Source organism: Cyclopterus lumpus, chromosome 5, assembly GCF_009769545.1.
Source record: "Cyclopterus lumpus isolate fCycLum1 chromosome 5, fCycLum1.pri, whole genome shotgun sequence".
NCBI classification, from domain to species: Eukaryota; Metazoa; Chordata; class Actinopteri; order Perciformes; family Cyclopteridae; genus Cyclopterus; species Cyclopterus lumpus.
The window spans coordinates 24011979-24035972 of NC_046970.1; the positions used below are offsets into that span (position 1 = coordinate 24011979).

Below are 23994 nucleotides of genomic sequence, written 5' to 3' on the forward strand. Positions count from 1 at the left end.
AGAATGAAATCCAAGAAATTAAGATATTTAGAAAAATGACACTGCAGTCACATCAATAAAAAAAAGTGGTTTGATGAAATCTCAGGGGATGTTGTGTTTGCAAATACTGGAAGAAATGTCAATAAAAGAGGAGGCACACTCCTCTGACTAGTGTCAATAGTACAGGTAGTCCTATATAAGAGAACGAGTGGAGATATTATCTGACTTTTTTTGTTGTTATCAAATAACTGGTGGAAATGAATGTTCCGTTACCTTGAGAGAAATCAAAAGTACTTTAAGCACGGTTGTCTTATAACACTTACAGGAACAAGTTTACAAGTAATCAACCATGAGCCAAAGTACAGACAAGTCTGACTGTCTGTCTTAAAATAAATTGAATCTCTCACTGTGTTTTTCCACTGTTTCTTCAACTGGATTGGATCGCTAGTCCGGTCTCCGCTGAACGGCAGCTTCTCACCCTCAGGGGAGGAATCATTTATCTATGGCGCCTTCTGCCGTTCGCCGGAGTCCAGACATGCGCGTCCATCCCATCCTCGTCCCCAATTTGTGGTGGAAATGAATGTTCCGTTACCTTGTGATGAATCAAAAGTACTTTAAGCACGGTTGTCTTATAACACTTTATTACAGGAACAAGTTTACAAGTAATCAACCATGAGCTAAAGTACAGACACGTCTGAAACAGGAATCGCTGAGCCTTCAAGTAAGGTTGCCAGACATTACTGCCGTCGTTCAGTCCAACATCTCCATCTTTTATACGCTTACAGAAGCTCAGTAGACAAATAGCTGTGTTTGATCTACTGAAAAACAGAACGAGCACAAGGCCGTTTCTCTCTCTTTCTACCGTCCCGGGCCTCTATAATCGATCATGTTTGGCTTTTGTCCACTAAGATGAACCCAGGACATGTCGGTCATCATTGGTGTCCCGAAGCTGCCTTTAACCTGTCCTAGTTCTTCAGACACATGCAAACACATGCAAACATCAATGGTATATCAAAGAAGTTGCACAAGCTCCTGTCACAGGAGGACAAGAGTTAGGGGTTTTGCCCCGACAATAACATTTGGGCATAACCACTCTACAGATGTGAAAAACAAACATAAAAACGTGAAAAGCTTTGTTCATTAATTATTGCAGCAGATTATCTATGACTATTATAGTAGACCCAACAATTAGTAAAGAATGTATTTTTGTTTCAAAACGGCCTAAATCATAAAGTTGTTAGCGGAAGTATTTCAATAAAGTACATTGTTGACGGTTGCTCACACAGGCATACAGATTTAAGCTACCTAGATCGACTTATTCACTCCGTTGCTGAGTTACATTTCTCATCCGATTTCAATGGGTCCTGTTTATGTTTTCAGGGATTAAGATCTACATGTAGAATAAAAGTTTATCCTCAAGTTAATTAGAATCTATATAGTTGTGCGGTTATAGTCGCTGTTAAACTCGAGAGGTGTGCATGTTCAAGTTTACCTGGTGGAATTATTATTCCAGTGTTGTGCTTAGACTAAGAGTGCAATCTCCTCAAAGTAAAGTAACAGAGCACAGCAGTACTGAATATTGTAACTAAGTCTACAAAAAGGCCTACATTATCTATCCGTACACTTAATTATTGGCAAAAGAAAAAAACGCAGCTCCTCTATGACTGAACTCAAACTATGATCATACAACTGATTTACATCAACTGACCTGTCGTATCAACAACGGGTGTTCCCAAGAAAAGTGTCTCTGTCCGCTCAGCTTGGAGGCTTGTGTTTTATTTTATTTTGTTTAATTCTTTATTCAACAACTGCACATGTACACTTTTATAAAGTGGCAATAATAAATGGCAAAATACATTTAAATGCATTTAACCTGACTGACTGTCGCTGGCCACTGACTTGCCAATGCCACAAGGAGGATCTCAGCTTTGGGTGTTGTTGAACTTGTTTGACTGTTGCGTGCGTCCATTGAACTGTAAGTGCATTAAATTGATACGGTGTATGTACAGTGTTCTCCTCGTGTTGCTGAAACCATGAAGGCTGTAAGTTTAGTCAGGTACTATGTCTACAGGTTAGTGTTTGTTTTCAGTATGTATTCTTGGTGTCCTAACTGTGGGTTATATACCTAAATGTCTTGGGTGGTTAATTGCTGTTAACTGTTGGTTATTCTGTGATAGTGTAGGAGGTAGTTGTCAGCATTGTGGCCCTTTTGGTTTCACCTTGTGGTCGTGCAAAGCATAGCGTGTCCTTCCTTACAATGATGGCTTTCTTTTGTTTGTTATTTCAGAAATTACGCAGTGTCACTATCCGTGGCCTACCATGGATAGTGACACTGAAGAATACGTCCTCACATTCTCTGTTTGTGGGGTAAGACCTCTCATTGACCACCTATAGGGTTGCTCCGCCCCTTACCAACGCCTGGTCGTCCTTGGTCTCACATCGGCATGGACTTTGGTATGACCACCATACTTACCATTGTGGACCGGTTCTCCAAGGCTGTCATGTTATCACCTAGACAGTCGAGTAGTGTCCCTCTGTTTCCCTGTTTCCCTGTCCTTTTGTCTCTTGTGTGTTTTACCCTGTCAGTCTGGTAAAATGGACAAATAATGTCAATACAATTGGCATACCTTCAAACAAGGGTGACTTTATTTAAATTGCATTAGGACTCAACTTGACAGCATTTACATCTTACATTTTAAGTTATGGATATATATAAACGTGTATATATATATATATATATATATATATATATATATATATATATATATATGTGTGTATATATATGTATATATGTGTATGTATTCAATTCAATTCAGTTTATTTTGTATAGCCCAATATCACAAATTACAAATTTGCCTCACAGGGCTTTACAATCTGTACACATACGACATCCTTGTCCCATAAGTATGTATATATATATATGTATATATACATATATATGTGTATATATATATACATGAGTATATATACATTCTAATGGAAGAAATACTGCACTTAGAATTGTTGCAGGTTTGAATATCATATCATACTATTTTCAATATATTCATGTTGTGTTTGGGCTTGCAAGAACCTTTTGGGGCCCCTATTTTGTGAAAATCCTAAAACAGCCAATGTTTGACCTGTGGAAGAAATAAGGAAGAAAAAAAAGAAAAGAAAAATATATATCTTAACCACTAGAAAAAAATAAACACGTTTTCCTGATTGGAGAAAACCAACTAGAGTATTTATCCCATCCCTTGTTTGAACTAAAATGGAAAACTTACTTGTGTGTGTAAAAGTGAGACATTATCAGTGTGAGAGAGGCCTTTCCTTTCATCCCGTCATCCTGGTTTGAACACTGCACATTACTCTACCCACTGGACCACAACATCAGAGTGGACACAGACCTACAAGATATGAACTAATGTTAATGTGATTTAAGTTGATGGTGTATATAAATGGATTTCCCCAATTTTCAAAAAAAGTTTGTGTTTTTTGTTTTGTTTTTGGGGAAGGCAAACATTGGGATCTCAAAGTGTTAACAGTTAGATAAATACTGAACTCTGACATCAGGCAAAACAGGATAGAAGATCACCTGTTACAGGTTCTTTTGAACCAGCTGTTGATGGTCTCACATGTGTAATGTAATTAACTGATGTATAAAACAGCTGGCGATGGATCAGGAAGCAGTCAGTCTCTTCAGAGTTGGTCTGTTATCACGTGTGCTTGGTGTTCAGTGCCAAGCTCTGATAGTGATTGGATTCCTCTAGTTCTTTTGTTTGGCTGCCCTCAGACTGCAAGATGTGGAGGTTTGGGAACATGTGAGTTCATTTACTTTCTTTTTTCAAAGACAGGTAGTTGCACACTTAATGTCTCTAAATGATGTGTTTTACTTGCAGTTTGTTATGGAACTTGATGGCTGCAGTAATCCTGTTGGGTCAAGCAAGGCCAAATATGAAGGTCAATTCACAGTCAAGTAAGCCTGAATTCAAACTTAGTTTACCATTGTTACAGGAAGTTTACTGCTCCTCACAAGCCGTTTCTTTTAACAGGCAGTGGCTTGCATTCAGACTGCGTGGGTAATCTAATGAGGCTGTCATTGGACAAGGCCCTAGCAGTGGGGAATGCGCTTGAGGTGGAGGCCATCAGTAAGTATACAATCTGCTAATGAGCATGGTTGGTTAACACTAGGAGTGGTGTCCTGTCATGCTTGTCTTTATTTTTCCACCAGATGGCACCCAGCACATTGTGTTGACACCCAACTTGGCTGCTCAGTGTGGATACAGCATGGAGTCTGACCCGTGGGGTAACACCAGAATCTACTCGTCTCTGCTGGGCTGCTACGTGGACAACCAAGTATGTTTCAGCTCATTTTATCCGATGACATTCCATTATAATTAGCCACTGAGAAAAACATGTGTTTCATCAATTAATTTATTTATTTTAGCCAATGAGTATTGTTCCTGACACATTTTATACAGTGGCCATCTCAAACAGCCATTGTTTGACCTTGACTCTCCTAATGCCAAATGCTTGTTTCATGCATTTAATTTGTAGGACGACCAAACCTTTAACGTTGGCTTAAGGCTCCGGATGTACGGCCCCAGTGGATCAGACGTGGTTACCCATGATGTGAAGCAGACTTGCAGCTACACTCGCTGGGCCTCTAGAGAGATTCTCTGCGACAGGAACTACATGGAAGTAGGTCACTAAACATTGATAGTTCAACCAACTTGTCTCTAACACACTAAGCCACCATTTCTTGTTTGTAGGTGTCTCACCACATTGCTACACCTGATGCTGGAGCTAAGGGACAGACTCAAGATGTTAAGGAGATCGACATCATTCCTGATGTATGTGTAAATGTTCCTGTTACAGTGGACTTGCTTTTCAACCTGCATCATGTCTTATATAATTCAACAGAGGACATTATTAATTCTCCCCTTACCTATAGGCCTCTGGGGCAGCACATGGTATCTGGAAGTTGACATTTTACACCCCAGAACCAGTGTCGATGGTGCTGAGGGAGGCTGAACAAGTCGGCTATGCTGCCATGGCGACCTCGACCCGTCTGGTTATGCGATCCCCCTACAATACAGCAGAGACTACTTCGGAAGAAGTAAGCAACACACCCATCAAGTGTTTTGCATTAAACTTGGCCTTAAAAGCATGACGATAAACCTGACATCTCTTAGGTGGATGGAGTCTCCATGGAAGTTTTCAGAGTGAGCGCCTACTACAAGGCACCGCATGGTCTGGGTGTGGAGAACTTGGCAGCTGCTTGTCCTACAGGCAAGTCTGGAGCAATCTGTGTGGACGTTGTTGCCGTTTGTCACACAGATGCGTCAACAGTTGGGTTATCATTAACAGGTGGCGTCCTCTTCATCAACAATGTAATCTCTTGGCACGTACCTCGCCGTATGACACCACTGGTAGATGGCAGCTTTGAAATCCGGGAAATGCACATGGGCATCAACGGAAGGAGGCTTGATAGATCTCAGATGGCTGCACGAGGGTACACGCTGTCCGCCACAGATTTCCACATCATCATTGAGATCCCAGTCGGCTCGCCTGATGGTCACTACAAGGTTGGGAAGTCATCTAGCTTAGACATGACACGCTCTTTTGTTGCTTATTTTATTAAAATGTCATAAATAATTGCAGAGCCATGCCCCAGATTACCAATACCACATCACCTACATTGTGGAACCCATGCTTGAGGTACTGTGGAGGACCGCTGTTGCCCATGATGATACCAGATACAAGGTTTTGTTCCCCATTACCACCCCTCTGATTCTTCAAGCTCTCCACGTCCAAGAAAGTAAGTAATTATATGGTAGACAGAACTTCAGGCTAATGAAGAAAGGCTATTGACCTGTTTTCTATTCCTCAGATACTATCCCAGATGCCCGAGAGTTCAACGTGGTCTTGGGGCCCCTTCTTCCGGATGTGGTGCTGAGGAACATCACCTTCTTCACCACAGTGCTCACTGTTGAAGAGAGCAATGCCAGAGGTTTTACCGTCCAGGAGCACCACTACGCCAATGGAACCAAGAGCATCTCTGTTTTAGTGCCCTTTGATGCAGATATTGTCCTGAAAGATGCAAGTGAAATTATAGATGCTAAATGTTACTTGGTGCCAGCTTATCTGCTCTGTATTAAGTGTTTCAGTAACATTACTGTTTATATCTGCAGAATCCTGAACCCTTGGTTACAACCTACTTCCTCTCTCTGATCTTTGGGTTTATCATCCTTCCTGAAGAAACTCCTTTTGCCCTCCCAGTCGAGTTGCAGGCATCTCTGCAAGATGTTGGTAAGATATTTATCTTTTTATGGTATCTAGCTCATAATTGCTGGGACCCGAGTGGGGAGAGAAATGTAACCAATATTGCCATGACATTTCCCAGGTACTTTTAAAATGTAGACTTTTAAATATTATACTTGTTGGTGCCTTCAGGAGAGATGTGATATGGATGCAAACTGACCAAAGACCATGGGTGTCTTACTTTAAATATGAAATGACACCAACGTAACCTCACTGAGCCTCAGAAAGATGCTCAGTTCAATGGTCAACCTTGTGTCTGTTTTTTAGAGCTACCCACCATCACTGGCTCCTGTGACCAGAACCAGTTTTACATTAGTGTGAAATACGGGAGTCAAGGCAACAATTTCAAGGCAATGGTTGGACATCAACAGCTGACACCTGAAATGGCTGACTACCAGTTCCAAGAAAACAGCACACACTTCAGCCTTGTTCTGCCGTACACTGCTAAGGACACGACCTTCGAGGTATGTTTCACTATAACATCTCACCATGAATCTTCTGCACTGGATAACTTCCCCTTTGTCTTACAGCTGATAACCTCAGATTCACTAAGAGCCCGCGTTGACTTCTTCCTGTTGCATACCAGTAACGACTGGGTGCTCGCTGATCTCTTCTTGTCCTGCAACTTCCCCTTAACAACAACCAGTAAGACTTAATGTTTAGAGTTTCTGCTGATGGGACTGTAGGACATTTTCTTCACTCTTGCCACCTCTACCCTCCAGAGTGCTACCCCAATGGAACGATGACCGCTACGGCTGTGAAGGTGGATTCTGTGACCGATATCATCCCAAGTAGGCTGACCCTAAAGGACCAGTCTTGCAAACCGGCATTCAGTGGTGATCGCATTGCGTATTTCTTGTTCAATGTTGCGTCCTGTGGAACCACAAGAACCGTAAGTGATAATTCACCTTAAATCTCTACATTATCTAGTTAAAAATTCTCATGCTTCTGGTCTTTATTTTGTATTAAGTTCTTTGACCACTACATGCTGTATGAAAATGAGATTGCCTTGCCTTACAACAAAAGAGCGTCACCAGTTGGTCCTCAGTACAGGTAGAGGGACTCTTCCAATCTTTTATCCTAATATACTTTCTAGAGGTCCACCCCAATGTATTTTTTTTTTCTCCAAGACAAACCATTTCCTGCTACTATGTGGTCAATGAGACTCAGACTGTTGGCTTCGGCGCAAATCCAAAACTCTATGAACCCACCGCAGAGATCGGCTCAGGACAGCTGATGGTTCAAATGAGGCTAGCCCAGGGTAAGGTTGACTTGATTAAAACCTTGTTTTGCAAGACTGTACCCAGTCTGGGCAATGCCTCTTTCTAATGGGATGCTTCTCCTCCAGATTCATCGTACACGCTCTTCTACAGAGCAGAAGATTATCCAGTTGTAAAATATCTGAGGCAGTCTCTGTATTTTGAGGTGGAGCTGGTTGAATCTACTGACCCAAATTTGGAGCTCATCTTGGAGAGCTGTTGGGCTACACTTGATGAAGACCGGACATCTCTGCCTAGCTGGGATATCATTGTGGACAGGTAATGAGTAGCATAAAGCTAGGTGCAGTCTCACAACTTCAGGTATGACTTGTGACAATCCATAAAGCATAATTGTATAGTTTAAAAAGAAGCATTCAAATGTGTATTTTATCCCCTCCCCAGCTGTGAGAATCCTGATGACAGCTATGTGACTATTTTCCATCCTGTTGTGAGCGACGCCAGGGTTTTAGTCCCATCCCACATCAAACGCTTCTCTATGAAGATGTTCACCTTCACTAAAGATAAAGAGGTTCTGAAAGACGAGGTAAAATATGAGTTGTGTGTATTGGTCACATCGCATAGTAGCCCTGTGTAATAAACCCTTCTGTCCGTCTACAGATCTTTGTCCACTGTGATGCAGAGATTTGTGACTCTCACAGCCAAGCAGATGGTTCATGCATAGGCCAGTGTGTGCAACCTGCACACCAGATGAACTACAGACAACAGAGAAAGCGCGGTAAGGGACATCTGCAAAACATTTTGTCAACTAAAACTACATGCAGTTGGTGATCGCTGTTTTTTTTGTCTTTCTAGTGCAAAGAGGAACAGACTCCATCAACCAAAGGCAAATCTCATCTGGGCCTATTGTGTTAACCTCTGGTCAAACTTCTGAATAAACATTTCTTTAAAATTCTGAAATCATCTGTTCGTTCACTTTGTAAAGCTTTGAAAAGTCCTTTTGGTCTAAACCCTGCATTACATTCAGGGCAGCTATTTGTGTGGCATATTAGACAGACATTTGTTTTGGTCAGGATAACCTTTTGGCAGAACACACAATTTCATATCACTGTCATTATTCTTTCTACGAATTTCCAACTTCCTGATTTCTATGAAAACATTAGTTTTAAAACAAGTTACATGAAATGGTTTATGACTCTAAATGTAGGGTGTTCAAACATGTTATGATTTTTCTTAAGCAATCATTCAGGGTAATTGACATCACATCAGAATTGCAAAACAAAAGACATTCCGCGAATAAACAGCAGTGTATAAATACTCAATGCAGTTTAACAGAGAAATAACATCTTTACTCTGGCAATGATGGCTGTCTTTATTAAAAGTAGTCATTTCATTAATCAACTGAAAACATACAATATTTAAGTACCTTTTTATTACTGGAATGTTTGCTTAACTGTCCAGACCAGGAAACTTCAGTTACACTGCACAGGCCCAATCCCAATGTCCCCCTAAGCCATCAAACACTGAACCCTCATGGACTTACAGACATCACCTGGTAAATGGTTGCTTTGAAATGGTGTGAATATGAATGTTACAGCACTTTAAAGAAACATATCACGTTACCATGACTACTTCAAAGAATATATTGTACAATTGTGGGCCCACTCCTAATCCAGAGGTATTGGCTAACTACAGACCAATCTCTAACCTTCCCTTCCTCTCTAAGATCCTTGAGAAAGTAGTCGCAAATCAGTTGTGCGACTTCCTACATCAATAGTTTATTTGAGGAGTTTCAGTCAGGATTTAGAAAACACCACAGCACAGAGACCGCACTGGTGAAAATTACAAATGACCTAATTGCATCAGATAAAGGACTCATCTCCGTACTGGTATTATTAGACCATAGTGCTGCGTTTGACACCATTGATCATGACATCCTATTACAGATCAGTCGATCGGCATTTCAGGTACCGCACTAAGTTGGTTTAAATCCTATTTATCAGATCGATCTCAATTTGTATTTGTAAACGATGAAGCCTCAATGACCACCAACGTTAATCACGGAGTTCCACAAGGTTCTGTGCTTGGACCAATTTTATTTACCTTATATATGCTTCCTTTGGGCAATATTATCAGGAAACACTGCATAAACTTTCATTGCTATGCAGACGATACTCAATTATATCTATCGATCAAACCAGAGGAGACCAACCAGCTCGCTAAAATTCAAGAATGTCTTAAAGACATAAAAACATGGATGACCTGCAACTTCCTGATGTTAAACTCAGACAAAACTGAAGTTATTTTACTGGGCCCTGAACACCTCAGAGATCCATTATCTGGTGATGTGGTTTCTGTAGATGGCATTTCCCTGGCATCCAACACCCCTTTAAAGAATCTCGGCGTTATCTTTGACCGAGACTTGTCCTTTAACTCCCACGTTAAGCAAATCTCAAGGATTGCATTTTTTCATCTACGTAACATTTCAAAAATCAGGCACATCTTGTTTCAAAAAGATGCAGAAAAGCTGTTTCATGCGTTTGTTACTTCCAGACTAGATTACTGCAACTCCTTATTATCAGGCTGCTCTAATACGTCTCTTAAGTGCCTCCAGTTGATCCAGAATGCTGCAGCTCGTGTACTGACAAAAACTAAGAAAAGAGATCACATTACTCCTGTATTAGCTGCTCTGCACTGGCTCTCTGTAAAATCAAGAATCACATTTAAAATTCTTCTCCTCACCTACAAAGCCTTGATTGGTGATGCACCATCATATCTTAAGGAGCTTGTAGTACCATATTGCCCCACTAGAGAGCTGCACTCACTAAATGCGGGGCTACTTGTGGTTCCTAGAGTCCTAAAAAGTAGGATGGGAGCAAGAGCCTTCAGTTATCAAGCTCCTCTTTTATGGAACCAGCTTCCATTTTCAGTCCGGGAGGCAGACACAGTCACCTCATTCAAGAATAGACTTAAGACTTTCCTCTTTAATAGTGCTTATAGTTAGGGCTGAATCAGGTTTGCCCTGGTCGAGCCCCTTGATATGCTGCTATAGGCTTATAGGCTGCTGGGGTATGTTTTAGGATACACTGAGCACCTATCTCCTCTTCTCTCTCTCCTTATGGATGAATTTACATCTCTCCATTGCACCTTATTAACTCTGCTTCCTCCCCGGAGTCTTTGTGACTTCACGTCTCATAGGGTCCATTGGACCTGGAGGTGTCTGATGCCTGGTGAGCCGGCCTCCCGCGTTGGTCCTGCTGATGCGCCCCGCCCCCTCCTCTCTACCTCCATATGTTTCATGGATTGGAGTTCCATTAATACATTGTCATATTCATGTAATGTGTTTATGTAACTTTGTAAATGCTGTTCATTCTGTACACATGACATCTATTGCTTCTGTCCATCCGGGGAGAGGGATCCTCCTCTGTTGCTCTCCTGAAGGTTTCTTCACTTTTTTCCCTGTCAAAGGTTATTTTTGGGGAGTTTTTCCTGATCCGATGTGAGGTCCTGGGACAGGGATGTCGTATGTGTACAGATTGTAAAGCCCTCTGAGGCAAATTTGTAATTTGTGAGATTGGGCTATACAAAATAAACTGAATTGAATTGAATTGAATTGGGTATTTTATACTTTGTATTCCTTGATTTCAACGTCTTCCGGGCTCTTTCCTCATGATATGAGATGTCATTTATAATCTATTTACTTGGTATTACTCGAAATCGCTTCAATAACAAAATGTTTGCATAAATCTGTAAAAGATTCCTCTGATTTCATTAGTCTGTGTTCCATCTTAATCCTTAATGTTTGTATGTAATTTATCGGGCTGAACACCCACGTTACGCTCTACAGGACGCTTTCCTCGTTTCCCCTCTCCTCCCATGGTTTCCTTGCGTCTCCATGCATCCCTGGTGGGACTAAGACGCAAGTGAGGGAAACGGGGATGCAAGAAAGAGACTTGGGATGCAGCCTGAGCCACCTGTTCTCTGTATACATCCCTCTAACCACGTTGTACTTTTTTGTTTTGAAACAAAAGGAACAAAGTATATTCTTTCCAAATAATTACTTTTATGGTAATTGAAAACAATCGGCTAAAATAAAAAAATTTAAATCATCCTTTTATAATTTACAAGTATAAATAAAAACGTTTTCAAATACAATTCGGATAATATCTCCACACTTAGGTGCCAATAGTTGTCACAGGAGTGCCACCAGTAGGTGTCAGATGAGCTGACAGAATGAAATCCAAGAAATTAAGATATTTAGAAAAATGACACTGCAGTCACATCAATAAAAAAAAGTGGTTTGATGAAATCTCAGGGGATGTTGTGTTTGCAAATACTGGAAGAAATGTCAATAAAAGAGGAGGCACACTCCTCTGACTAGTGTCAATAGTACAGGTAGTCCTATATAAGAGAACGAGTGGAGATATTATCTGACTTTTTTTGTTGTTATCAAATAACTGGTGGAAATGAATGTTCCGTTACCTTGAGAGAAATCAAAAGTACTTTAAGCACGGTTGTCTTATAACACTTACAGGAACAAGTTTACAAGTAATCAACCATGAGCCAAAGTACAGACAAGTCTGACTGTCTGTCTTAAAATAAATTGAATCTCTCACTGTGTTTTTCCACTGTTTCTTCAACTGGATTGGATCGCTAGTCCGGTCTCCGCTGAACGGCAGCTTCTCACCCTCAGGGGAGGAATCATTTATCTATGGCGCCTTCTGCCGTTCGCCGGAGTCCAGACATGCGCGTCCATCCCATCCTCGTCGCCAATTTGTGGTGGAAATGAATGTTCCGTTACCTTGTGAGAAATCAAAAGTACTTTAAGCACGGTTGTCTTATAACACTTTATTACAGGAACAAGTTTACAAGTAATCAACCATGAGCTAAAGTACAGACACGTCTGAAACAGGAATCGCTGAGCCTTCAAGTAAGGTTGCCAGACATTACTGCCGTCGTTCAGTCCAACATCTCCATCTTTTATACGCTTACAGAAGCTCAGTAGACAAATAGCTGTGTTTGATCTACTGAAAAACAGAACGAGCACAAGGCCGTTTCTCTCTCTTTCTACCGTCCCGGGCCTCTATAATCGATCATGTTTGGCTTTTGTCCACTAAGATGAACCCAGGACATGTCGGTCATCATTGGTGTCCCGAAGCTGCCTTTAACCTGTCCTAGTTCTTCAGACACATGCAAACACATGCAAACATCAATGGTATATCAAAGAAGTTGCACAAGCTCCTGTCACAGGAGGACAAGAGTTAGGGGTTTTGCCCCGACAATAACATTTGGGCATAACCACTCTACAGATGTGAAAAACAAACATAAAAATGTGAAAAGCTTTGTTCATTAATTATTGCAGCAGATTATCTATGACTATTATAGTAGACCCAACAATTAGTAAAGAATGTATTTTTGTTTCAAAACGGCCTAAATCATAAAGTTGTTAGCGGAAGTATTTCAATAAAGTACATTGTTGACGGTTGCTCACACAGGCATACAGATTTAAGCTACCTAGATCGACTTATTCACTCCGTTGCTGAGTTACATTTCTCATCCGATTTCAATGGGTCCTGTTTATGTTTTCAGGGATTAAGATCTACATGTAGAATAAAAGTTTATCCTCAAGTTAATTAGAATCTATATAGTTGTGCGGTTATAGTCGCTGTTAAACTCGAGAGGTGTGCATGTTCAAGTTTACCTGGTGGAATTATTATTCCAGTGTTGTGCTTAGACTAAGAGTGCAATCTCCTCAAAGTAAAGTAACAGAGCACAGCAGTACTGAATATTGTAACTAAGTCTACAAAAAGGCCTACATTATCTATCCGTACACTTAATTATTGGCAAAAGAAAAAAACGCAGCTCCTCTATGACTGAACTCAAACTATGATCATACAACTGATTTACATCAACTGACCTGTCGTATCAACAACGGGTGTTCCCAAGAAAAGTGTCTCTGTCCGCTCAGCTTGGAGGCTTGTGTTTTATTTTATTTTGTTTAATTCTTTATTCAACAACTGCACATGTACACTTTTATAAAGTGGCAATAATAAATGGCAAAATACATTTAAATGCATTTAACCTGACTGACTGTCGCTGGCCACTGACTTGCCAATGCCACAAGGAGGATCTCAGCTTTGGGTGTTGTTGAACTTGTTTGACTGTTGCGTGCGTCCATTGAACTGTAAGTGCATTAAATTGATACGGTGTATGTACAGTGTTCTCCTCGTGTTGCTGAAACCATGAAGGCTGTAAGTTTAGTCAGGTACTATGTCTACAGGTTAGTGTTTGTTTTCAGTATGTATTCTTGGTGTCCTAACTGTGGGTTATATACCTAAATGTCTTGGGTGGTTAATTGCTGTTAACTGTTGGTTATTCTGTGATAGTGTAGGAGGTAGTTGTCAGCATTGTGGCCCTTTTGGTTTCACCTTGTGGTCGTGCAAAGCATAGCGTGTCCTTCCTTACAATGATGGCTTTCTTTTGTTTGTTATTTCAGAAATTACGCAGTGTCACTATCCGTGGCCTACCATGGATAGTGACACTGAAGAATACGTCCTCACATTCTCTGTTTGTGGGGTAAGACCTCTCATTGACCACCTATAGGGTTGCTCCGCCCCTTACCAACGCCTGGTCGTCCTTGGTCTCACATCGGCATGGACTTTGGTATGACCACCATACTTACCATTGTGGACCGGTTCTCCAAGGCTGTCATGTTATCACCTAGACAGTCGAGTAGTGTCCCTCTGTTTCCCTGTTTCCCTGTCCTTTTGTCTCTTGTGTGTTTTACTCTGTCAGTCTGGTAAAATGGACAAATAATGTCAATACAATTGGCATACCTTCAAACAAGGGTGACTTTATTTAAATTGCATTAGGACTCAACTTGACAGCATTTACATCTTACATTTTAAGTTATGGATATATATAAACGTGTATATATATATATATATATATATATATATATATGTGTGTATATATATGTATATATGTGTATGTATTCAATTCAATTCAGTTTATTTTGTATAGCCCAATATCACAAATTACAAATTTGCCTCACAGGGCTTTACAATCTGTACACATACGACATCCTTGTCCCATAAGTATGTATATATATATATGTATATATACATATATATGTGTATATATATATACATGAGTATATATACATTCTAATGGAAGAAATACTGCACTTAGAATTGTTGCAGGTTTGAATATCATATCATACTATTTTCAATATATTCATGTTGTGTTTGGGCTTGCAAGAACCTTTTGGGGCCCCTATTTTGTGAAAATCCTAAAACAGCCAATGTTTGACCTGTGGAAGAAATAAGGAAGAAAAAAAAGAAAAGAAAAATATATATCTTAACCACTAGAAAAAAATAAACACGTTTTCCTGATTGGAGAAAACCAACTAGAGTATTTATCCCATCCCTTGTTTGAACTAAAATGGAAAACTTACTTGTGTGTGTAAAAGTGAGACATTATCAGTGTGAGAGAGGCCTTTCCTTTCATCCCGTCATCCTGGTTTGAACACTGCACATTACTCTACCCACTGGACCACAACATCAGAGTGGACACAGACCTACAAGATATGAACTAATGTTAATGTGATTTATGTTGATGGTGTATATAAATGGATTTCCCCAATTTTCAAAAAAAGTTTGTGTTTTTTGTTTTGTTTTTGGGGAAGGCAAACATTGGGATCTCAAAGTGTTAACAGTTAGATAAATACTGAACTCTGACATCAGGCAAAACAGGATAGAAGATCACCTGTTACAGGTTCTTTTGAACCAGCTGTTGATGGTCTCACATGTGTAATGTAATTAACTGATGTATAAAACAGCTGGCGATGGATCAGGAAGCAGTCAGTCTCTTCAGAGTTGGTCTGTTATCACGTGTGCTTGGTGTTCAGTGCCAAGCTCTGATAGTGATTGGATTCCTCTAGTTCTTTTGTTTGGCTGCCCTCAGACTGCAAGATGTGGAGGTTTGGGAACATGTGAGTTCATTTACTTTCTTTTTTCAAAGACAGGTAGTTGCACACTTAATGTCTCTAAATGATGTGTTTTACTTGCAGTTTGTTATGGAACTTGATGGCTGCAGTAATCCTGTTGGGTCAAGCAAGGCCAAATATGAAGGTCAATTCACAGTCAAGTAAGCCTGAATTCAAACTTAGTTTACCATTGTTACAGGAAGTTTACTGCTCCTCACAAGCCGTTTCTTTTAACAGGCAGTGGCTTGCATTCAGACTGCGTGGGTAATCTAATGAGGCTGTCATTGGACAAGGCCCTAGCAGTGGGGAATGCGCTTGAGGTGGAGGCCATCAGTAAGTATACAATCTGCTAATGAGCATGGTTGGTTAACACTAGGAGTGGTGTCCTGTCATGCTTGTCTTTATTTTTCCACCAGATGGCACCCAGCACATTGTGTTGACACCCAACTTGGCTGCTCAGTGTGGATACAGCATGGAGTCTGACCCGTGGGGTAACACCAGAATCTACTCGTCTCTGCTGGGCTGCTACGTGGACAACCAAGTATGTTTCAGCTCATTTTATCCGATGACATTCCATTATAATTAGCCACTGAGAAAAACATGTGTTGCATCAATTAATTTATTTATTTTAGCCAATGAGTATTGTTCCTGACACATTTTATACAGTGGCCATCTCAAACAGCCATTGTTTGACCTTGACTCTCCTAATGCCAAATGCTTGTTTCATGCATTTAATTTGTAGGACGACCAAACCTTTAACGTTGGCTTAAGGCTCCGGATGTACGGCCCCAGTGGATCAGACGTGGTTACCCATGATGTGAAGCAGACTTGCAGCTACACTCGCTGGGCCTCTAGAGAGATTCTCTGCGACAGGAACTACATGGAAGTAGGTCACTAAACATTGATAGTTCAACCAACTTGTCTCTAACACACTAAGCCACCATTTCTTGTTTGTAGGTGTCTCACCACATTGCTACACCTGATGCTGGAGCTAAGGGACAGACTCAAGATGTTAAGGAGATCGACATCATTCCTGATGTATGTGTAAATGTTCCTGTTACAGTGGACTTGCTTTTCAACCTGCATCATGTCTTATATAATTCAACAGAGGACATTATTAATTCTCCCCTTACCTATAGGCCTCTGGGGCAGCACATGGTATCTGGAAGTTGACATTTTACACCCCAGAACCAGTGTCGATGGTGCTGAGGGAGGCTGAACAAGTCGGCTATGCTGCCATGGCGACCTCGACCCGTCTGGTTATGCGATCCCCCTACAATACAGCAGAGACTACTTCGGAAGAAGTAAGCAACACACCCATCAAGTGTTTTGCATTAAACTTGGCCTTAAAAGCATGACGATAAACCTGACATCTCTTAGGTGGATGGAGTCTCCATGGAAGTTTTCAGAGTGAGCGCCTACTACAAGGCACCGCATGGTCTGGGTGTGGAGAACTTGGCAGCTGCTTGTCCTACAGGCAAGTCTGGAGCAATCTGTATGACATGGTTTCTGTAAGTTTGTCACACAGATGCGTCAACAGTTGGGTTATCATTAACAGGTGGCGTCCTCTTCATCAACAATATAATCTCTTGGCACGTACCTCGCCGTATGACACCACTGGTAGATGGCAGCTTTGAAATCAGGGAAATGCACATGGGCATCAACGGAAGGAGGCTTGATAGGTCTCAGATGGCTGCACGAGGGTACACGCTGTCCGCCACAGATTTCCACATCATCATTGAGATCCCAGTCGGCTCGCCTGATGGTCACTACAAGGTTGGGAAGTCCTCTAGCTTAGACATGACAGGCACTTTTGTTGCATAATTTATTAAAATGTCATAAATAATTGCAGAGCCATGCCCCAGATTACCAATACCACATCACCTACATTGTGGAGCCCATGCTTGAGGTACTGTGGAGGACCGCTGTTGCCCATGATGATACCAGATACAAGGTTTTGTTCCCCATTACCACCCCTCTTATTCCTCAAGCTCTCCACGTCCAAGAAAGTAAGTAATTATATGGTAGACAGAACTTCAGGCTAATGAAGAAAGGCTATTGACCTGTTTTCTATTCCTCAGATACTATCCCAGATGCCCGAGAGTTCAATGTGGTCTTGGGGCCTCTTCTCCCGGATGTGGTGCTGAGGAACATCACCTTCTTCACCACAGTGCTCACTGTTGAAGAGAGCAATGCCAGAGGTTTTACCGTCCAGGAGCACCACTACGCCAATGGAACCAAGAGCATCTCTGTTTTAGTGCCCTTTGATGCAGATATTGTCCTGAAAGATGCAAGTGAAATTATAGATGCTAAATGTTACTTGGTGCCAGCTTATCTGCTCTGTATTAAGTGTTTCAGTAACATGACTTTTTATATCTGCAGAATCCTGAACCCTTGGTTACAACCTACTTCCTCTCTCTGATCTTTGGGTTTATCATCCTTCCTGAAGAAACTCCTTTTGCCCTCCCAGTCGAGTTGCAGGCATCTCTGCAAGATGTTGGTAAGATATTTATCTTTTTATGGTATCTAGCTCATAATTGCTGGGACCCGAGTGGGGAGAGAAATGTAACCAATGTTGCCATGACATTTCCCAGGTACTTTTAAGGTAGACTTTTAAATATTAAAATGTTTGGTACCTTCAGGAGAGATGGGATATGGATGCAAACTGACCAAAGACCATGGGTGTCTTACTTTAAATATGAAATGACACCAACGCAACCTCACTGAGCCTCAGAGAAAGATGCTCAGTCCAATGGTCAACCTTGTGTCTGTTTTTTAGAGCTACCCACCATTACTGGCTCCTGTGACCAGAACCAGTTTTACATTAGTGTGAAATACGGGAGTCAAGGCAACAATTTCAAGGCAATGGTTGGACATCAACAGCTGACACCTGAAATGGCTGACTACCAGTTCCAAGAAAACAGCACACACTTCAGCCTTGTTCTGCCGTACACTGCTAAGGACACGACCTTCGAGGTATGTTTCACTATAACATCTCACCATGAATCTTCTGCACTGGATAACTTCCCCTTTGTCTTACAGCTGATAACCTCAGATTCACTAAGAGCCCGCGTTGACTTCTTCCTGTTGCATACCAGTAACGACTGGGTGCTCGCTGATCTCTTCTTGTCCTGCAACTTCCCCTTAACAACAACCAGTAAGACTTAATGTTTAGAGTTGATGGGATTGTAGAACATTTTCTTCACTCTTACCACCTCTACCCTCCAGAGTGCTACCCCAATGGAACGATGACCGCTACGGCTGTGAAGGTGGATTCTGTGACCGATATCATCCCAAGTAGGCTGACCCTAAAGGACCAGTCTTGCAAACCGGCATTCAGTGGTGATCGCATTGCGTATTTCTTGTTCAATGTTGCGTCCTGTGGAACCACAAGAACCGTAAGTGTTAATTCACCTTAAATCTACGCATTATCTAGTTCAAAATTCTCATGCTTCTGGTCTTTATTTTGTATTAAGTTCTTTGACCACTACATGCTGTATGAAAATGAGATTGCCTTGCCTTACAACAAAGGAGCGTCACCAGTTGGTCCTCAGTACAGGTAGAGGGACTCTTCCAATCTTTTATCCTAATATACTTTCTAGAGGTCCACCCCAATGTATTTTCTTTTCTCCAAGACAAACCATTTCCTGCTACTATGTGGTCAATGAGACTCAGATTGTTGGCTTCGGTGCAAATCCAAGACTCTATGAACCCACCGCAGAGATCGGCTCAGGACAGCTGATGGTTCAAATGAGGCTAGCCCAGGGTAAAGTTGACTTGATTAAAACCTTGTTTTGCAAGACTGTACCCTGTCTGGGCAATGCCTCTTTCTAATGGGACTCTTCTCCTCCAGATTCATCGTACACGCTCTTCTACCAAGCAGAAGATTATCCAGTTGTAAAATATCTGAGGCAGTCTCTGTATTTTGAGGTGGAGCTGGTTGAATCTACTGACCCAAATTTGGAGCTCATCTTGGAGAGCTGTTGGGCTACACTTGATGAAGACCGGACATCTCTGCCTAGCTGGGATATCATTGTGGACAGGTAATGAGTAGCATAAAGCTAGGTGCAGTCTCACAACTTCAGGTATGACTTGTGACGATCCAAAAAGCATAATTGTATAGTTTAAAAAGAAGCATTCAAATGTGTATTTTACCCACTCCCCAGCTGTGAGAATCCTGATGACAGCTATGTGACAATTTTCCATCCTGTTGTGAGCGACGCCAGGGTTTTAGTCCCATCCCACATCAAACGCTTCTCTATGAAGATGTTCACCTTCACGAAAGATAAAGAGGTTCTGAAAGACGAGGTAAAATATGAGTTGTGTGTATTGGTCACATCGCATAGTAGCCCTGTGTAATAAACCCTTCTGTCCGTCTACAGATCTTTGTCCACTGTGATGCAGAGATTTGTGACTCTCACAGCCAAGCAGATGGTTCATGCAGAGGCCAGTGTGTGCAACCTGCGCACCAGATGAACTACAGACAACAGAGAAAGCGCGGTAAGGGACATCTGGAAAACATTTTGTCAACTAAAACTACATGCAGTTGGTGATCGCTGTTTTTTTTTGTCTTTCTAGTGCAAAGAGGAACAGACTCCATCAACCAAAGGCAAATCTCATCTGGGCCTATTGTGTTAACCTCTGGTCAAACTTCTGAATAAACATTTCTTTAAAATTCTGAAATCATCTGTTCGTTCTCTTTGTAAAGCTTTGAAAAGTCCTTTTGGTCTTAACCCTGCATTACATTCAGGGCAGCTATTTGTGTGGCATATTAGACAGACATTTGATTTGTTTTGGTCAGGATAACCTTTTGGCAGAACACACAATTTCATATCACTGTCATTATTCTTTCTACGAATTTCCAACTTCCTGATTTCTATGAAAACAAATTGGTTTTAAAACAAGTTACATAAAATGGTTTATGACTCTAAATGTAGGGTGTTCAAACATGTTATGATTTTTCTTAAGCAATCATTCAGGGTAATTGACATCACATCAGAATTGCAAAACATACAGATGCAAATAAATAAGACATTCCGCGAATAAACCGCACAGTGTATAAATACTCAATGCAGTTTAACAGAGAAATAACCTCTTTACTCTGGCAATGATGGCTGTCTTTATTAAAAGTAGTCATTTCATTAGTCAACTGAAAACATACAATATTTATCCATATTTAAGTACCTTTTTATTACTGGAATGTTTGCTTAACTGTCCAGACCAGGAAACTCTTCCGTTACACTGCACAGGCCCAATCCCAATGTCCCCTAAGCCATCAAACACTGAACCCTCAGGGACTTACAGACGTCACCTGGTAAATGGTTGCTTTGAAATGGTGTGAATATGAATGTTACAGCACTTTGATGCAACATATCACGTTACCATGACTACTTCAAAGAATATATTGTACAATTGTGGGCCCACTCTTAATCCAGAGGTATTGGCTAACTACAGACCAATCTCTAACCTTCCCTTCCTCTCTAAGATCCTTGAGAAAGTAGTCGCAAATCAGTTGTGCGACTTCCTACATCAGAATAGTTTATTTGAGGAGTTTCAGTCAGGATTTAGAAAACACCACAGCACAGAGACCGCACTGGTGAAAATTACAAATGACCTAATTGCATCCGATAAAGGACTCATCTCCGTACTGGTATTATTAGACCATAGTGCTGCGTTCGACACCATTGATCATGACATCCTATTACAGATCAGTCGATCGGCATTTCAGGTACCGCACTAAGTTGGTTTAAATCCTATTTATCAGATCGATCTCAATTTGTATTTGTAAACGAAGCCTCAATGACCACCAACGTTAATCACGGAGTTCCACAAGTTTCTGTGCTTGGACCAATTTTATTTACCTTATATATGCTTCCTTTGGGCAATATTATCAGGAAACACTGCATAAACTTTCATTGTTATGCAGATGATACTCAATTATATCTATCGATCAAACCAGAGGAGACCAACCAGCTCGCTAAAATTCAAGAATGTCTTAAAGACATAAAAACATGGATGACCTGCAACTTCCTGATGTTAAACTCAGACAAAACTGAAGTTATTTTACTGGGCCCTGAACACCTCAGAGATCCATTATCTGGTGATGTGGTTTCTGTAGATGGCATTTCCCTGGCATCCAACACCACTGTAAAGAATCTCGGCGTTATCTTTGACCGAGACTTGTCCTTTAACTCCCACGTTAAGCAAATCTCAAGGATTGCATTTTTTCATCTACGTAACATTTCAAATATCAGGCACATCTTGTTTCAAAAATGCGTGTCGTATCTTTCAAGTGGCAGTGATGTTGAAGAATGAGGATGAAGGAATCTCCGCGGACACTGTTCTTTCTGGTATAATAGAGTTTATTACAGAGAGGAATCACAGGTCAGGACGAGCGTCTAGATCGCTCGGAGAAGCTTCTCAGCCAAATGGAAGATCTACTGAGACTGCACTGCAGCTCAGTTATATACCCACTTTCTCGTGCTCAGTTCCTGAGATCCATAACGTCACTCAGGACTCCCAATCTAAACACTTATTTTCCAGACACAGGAAGGAGTATCCTATAACAAGATTTGGACATAACAGATGTGGTCGCACAAAGGCCTCTAACACATGACCTCCGGGCACAGGAACAGACGCCCCTTCCAACAGGTCAAAAGGGCATTGTTTTGAGGGGCCACTGCCCAAAAGTACATGTGAATCGGTATGTTGGAAATCGATCTTTTAAGGCAGCTGAGAATACACCACATATTTCCCCCCTTCGAGACTTAAACAAAGTCTCGACCAACAAACGAAAGAACATATCTGTGTATAATTATGACAAAAAGCAACCACAATAAAGCAATTGTATGGAGTATAAAAAGTGAGAGTGAAACACCTGTTAGGCAGCTATCTTTCTTGAAATCTAATATTACTATTGAGTAATGTCCATTAAACAATGTATACAGGAAAATTCTCTCACGGCTCCTCTGCCAAGGCAACCTTTCATAGTACTCCATACTCCTGAAATGCGGAATTTTAGCAAATTGTGTAAGGAAATTATTTAAGCAAATACATATGGAACTCTCAGGAAATCAAAACAAAATAATGTCCAAAGTCAGGCTGGTCAACCCATCGTATCTTCCAGTGGACCTTTTCCTGCCTAGACCCACTGTCCCTGAACATCGAGCAAAGAAAACATCCGAGGTCCCATCTATATTTACCCAACAAAAACATCATTTCCCAAACAATTGGCACATAAAGAAGAACATTCATGTTTAATACTACTAATGTAATGTATAGGATAAGACATAAGAATGTATAACACTGCAGTTTCTCAGCAGCCTTGACTCTCAGTTGTAGCATCGATGACGTCTTGAATCTGGATGTTGTGTCATCAGTCCTTGTTCAGAGTCCTTCAGATCATTCTTATTGTTCATGTTTGATGTGTCTTGAATCCATTCAACGCATCGGAGTCCCATAACAATTCACCACCCGCACAGTGGTCTTGCCCCAATATGTTCTAGAATGAAAGAAAAGAAAACCAGTATATTTTGCATATAGAACAGATACAAATTAAAACATCAAATACAGATTAACACTTCTATAAGTATATGTGAAATTATAAATCACATTGTCCATTTCTCCCCCCCCTTCGAGACCACACAGAGTCTCGAAAGAGTGAAACAAAATCAAAACTACAAACTAACCAAGTAATAACAGAGGTATGTGTTAGGATTAAAAAAACATCACACAGTCAAAATGGATATTCCTCCACCAGTTCGATCCTAATCCTTTCGTCTTCATCAACGTCCGTATCATCACCATGTAATAATGGCATCTGAGTTTGATCGCCTGGCATCACAACTCCAACCCATCTCATTATCATAGCCTTTGCAAAGGTCAACAATACCGTACAAAAACAAAACATCACACACAATGACAGAACGAGTACTGCCACAACCTGTACTAATACTGCTCCTAATGGCCCTAATTTATCCTGCAACCAAGCATTTGCAGACCATCCAGCGTTTTCCGATGGGCCAAATGCATCTCTTATAAGCTTCAATGCATCTACGACACTAGTCATATTATCAGAATTATCAGGAATCAAAGTGTAGCAAGCCTCCCCTGTTAAGTTCAAAGTCACACAAAGGCCACCTTGTTTGGCCAAAATATAGTCAAGAGCCATGTCATGTTGTAGCAGTGTCAGTCTGTGGCTTCTCTGAGTGTTTGACAAATATTCAAACCCTCTTATGGTTTCGTTCGCAAAACCCTGTAAGGTGTAGGTAATGTTATCGATGTGATCTGCCAAGAATGTCACCCCATACCACGGGAATAATCCTATTCCCCACTTCTCTGCTATACTCACTCTCCAATGGTATGATTCCAAATTGTTAAATTGTGCCATCTCCCGTTTCTTCCTACTTCTTGGAGCGTCATTAGATTGGACCCCATCTGGCCTTTTTCCCTTCTGGATAGTAAGAACCTCATATGGAAGTTTCAATGTTGCCATATAACAGCATCCTG

The 23994-nt window shown here is 41.0% G+C and overlaps 2 protein-coding genes across 2 annotated transcripts; both read left to right on the forward strand.

Annotated features, from left to right (window-relative positions):
- The first annotated feature begins 3661 nt into the window (after positions 1-3661).
- Positions 3662-8459, forward strand: LOC117730921. The gene is made up of 21 exons (XM_034532985.1): positions 3662-3779; positions 3858-3934; positions 4011-4106; positions 4190-4314; positions 4516-4659; positions 4731-4811; positions 4913-5077; positions 5154-5250; positions 5329-5546; positions 5623-5779; positions 5852-6060; positions 6153-6270; positions 6550-6746; positions 6813-6927; positions 7005-7174; positions 7253-7335; positions 7413-7543; positions 7631-7820; positions 7944-8085; positions 8160-8277; positions 8355-8459. Exons 1-21 carry the CDS (start codon positions 3760-3762, stop codon positions 8435-8437), a joined length of 2736 nt encoding a protein of 911 aa, XP_034388876.1. The 5' UTR covers positions 3662-3759; the 3' UTR covers positions 8438-8459.
- A 6915-nt stretch (positions 8460-15374) lies between these two features.
- Positions 15375-20169, forward strand: LOC117730893. Its single transcript, XM_034532951.1, has 21 exons — positions 15375-15492; positions 15571-15647; positions 15724-15819; positions 15903-16027; positions 16229-16372; positions 16444-16524; positions 16626-16790; positions 16867-16963; positions 17045-17262; positions 17339-17495; positions 17568-17776; positions 17869-17986; positions 18266-18462; positions 18529-18643; positions 18715-18884; positions 18963-19045; positions 19122-19252; positions 19340-19529; positions 19653-19794; positions 19869-19986; positions 20065-20169. The coding sequence occupies exons 1-21, from the start codon at positions 15473-15475 to the stop codon at positions 20145-20147; spliced, it is 2736 nt and encodes a 911-aa protein (XP_034388842.1). The 5' UTR covers positions 15375-15472; the 3' UTR covers positions 20148-20169.
- The last annotated feature ends 3825 nt before the right edge of the window (positions 20170-23994 follow it).

What these genes read in the sequence shown, in the direction of transcription:
- LOC117730893 (XM_034532951.1), top strand. Translation starts at nt 15,473, where the DNA reads ATGTGGAGGTTTGGGAACAT. An exon ending in GCTGCTACGTGGACAACCAA is followed by an intron (nt 16,028 to 16,228) that starts GTATGTTTCAGC and finishes TTTAATTTGTAG; the next exon opens with GACGACCAAACCTTTAACGT. An exon ending in CTTCCCCTTAACAACAACCA is followed by an intron (nt 18,644 to 18,714) that starts GTAAGACTTAAT and finishes TCTACCCTCCAG; the next exon opens with AGTGCTACCCCAATGGAACG.
- LOC117730921 (XM_034532985.1), top strand. Translation starts at nt 3,760, where the DNA reads ATGTGGAGGTTTGGGAACAT. An exon ending in CAGAGACTACTTCGGAAGAA is followed by an intron (nt 5,078 to 5,153) that starts GTAAGCAACACA and finishes GACATCTCTTAG; the next exon opens with GTGGATGGAGTCTCCATGGA. An exon ending in GGCATCTCTGCAAGATGTTG is followed by an intron (nt 6,271 to 6,549) that starts GTAAGATATTTA and finishes TCTGTTTTTTAG; the next exon opens with AGCTACCCACCATCACTGGC.